We start from the raw sequence: 1439 nt of genomic DNA on the forward strand, positions 1-1439 counted from the left end.
GAACATCGATCATCGTCTGACGTCGCTGGCTTACCTCGCAGATACAGATCGTTCAGTTCGGCGACATCGTTGGTGCTCGGTTGCATATCGGCCACTTGATTCCACAGCGAGTCCATATCTTCGATGGTCGGCGTGGTCGCATTTGACGAGAGCAATTTGCGATTGTCGCGCGAACGCGTGCTCCCATTATCCTCTTCGTGCTCAGACGCCTCGTCGTTGTCCTCATCCTCTTCGTGCTCAGACGCCTCGTCGTCGATGAACGAGGAAACATGTCGCACCGGGGAGTCGTCGTTGCATCGTTCTGGTTTTCGCCGCTCGTTGTCGGCCGATGCGCAATTATTTTCACCATCGCGGAATTAGCGCTTTCGCATGATCCGCTGTTCGGACGTGCCACTACCACCACTGACGACCGTGTTTCTCGCCGTTGTCGCATCGGTAGTGTTGTTCTTGTTCATTGAGGAGCGACCGTGCTGTCGTCTTTTGTCGTACGAGGCGCGCTGCTTTCTCGCCACCGGCGAGAACTCGCTCGTCGCATCGTCGAGTTGTAGATTGCCCATTATTGCGCCATTTGCCCAATCGGTCTCGATGTTGCTCATACCGTCGGATTCTTCGAGCGTTTGCGTCTGACGTGTCACTAGTCGACGCTGAGAAGAGAGAGAGAGAATCGTCGGTTAATGCTTGCAAACTGCGAATGACCAGCTTCACGTTTCAGAGCCTGATTTTATAATGCACCAAAGTGGATCGCGTCTCGATTTTTGCACCTCACGCCCAACACTATAAGGTGCTGCATATCGATTGGGGGTGCGTATCGCGTGACACAGTGATCTTTTTTCGGTCGTCTGACAGCTCGGCGTTGCGCCGCCCAATCGACAGAAATACAACCTAGACGTCACGATGCCGTCTCACGAGTGGAAGAATATGGCGATCGTGTTTGTGATCGTGGTGGTGCTGATTGTCATTATAGCGTTCTGGATGAGCAGTAACAATAACAGCGGAGGCGGCGGTAACAGCTTCGGTAACAGTGGTAACGGCAGTAGCAGTGGTCAGAACGGGAGTTTCGGTAGTTCCAGCAGTGGCGGTGGCGGAACGGGTGGTGGCTCGAACAATGGAAATCGCGACAATAACTCACCACCTCCCGGTGGAAACACTGGCGGCGGTGGTAACGCGGCCGCCGCCGCTACCGCACCGTACTCCTACTGATTGTCTCGATCGAAAAATTCGTTAAATTTTTGCTCATTGCATCCTTGCTCTTTTTCCTCGTAGTCAACAAATTGCGATCCGGACGAGGCGACTAACGGCGGAACGGGCAGATCGAGCGGTAGCGATAATGGTGTGAGAGATCGACATCACTTGACTACAGAGAACAATAGATCGTAAAACGATGCGACACTTTTGTTGATGGTTACCAGCAGGGCCACCTTCCCCCCTATTGTGACGAT

The 1439-nt window shown here is 53.3% G+C and overlaps 1 protein-coding gene across 1 annotated transcript; it reads left to right on the forward strand.

Annotated features, from left to right (window-relative positions):
- Window positions 1-894: 894 nt before the first annotated feature.
- LOC112588355 (putative glycine-rich cell wall structural protein 1) lies at window positions 895-1200 on the forward strand. The gene has a single exon (XM_025297932.1). It carries the CDS (start codon window positions 895-897, stop codon window positions 1198-1200), a length of 306 nt encoding a protein of 101 aa, XP_025153717.1.
- The last annotated feature ends 239 nt before the right edge of the window (window positions 1201-1439 follow it).

This window comes from Harpegnathos saltator, unplaced genomic scaffold (assembly GCF_003227715.2).
Source record: "Harpegnathos saltator strain DR-91 unplaced genomic scaffold, Hsal_v8.6 scaffold199, whole genome shotgun sequence".
Taxonomy (NCBI): domain Eukaryota; kingdom Metazoa; phylum Arthropoda; class Insecta; order Hymenoptera; family Formicidae; genus Harpegnathos; species Harpegnathos saltator.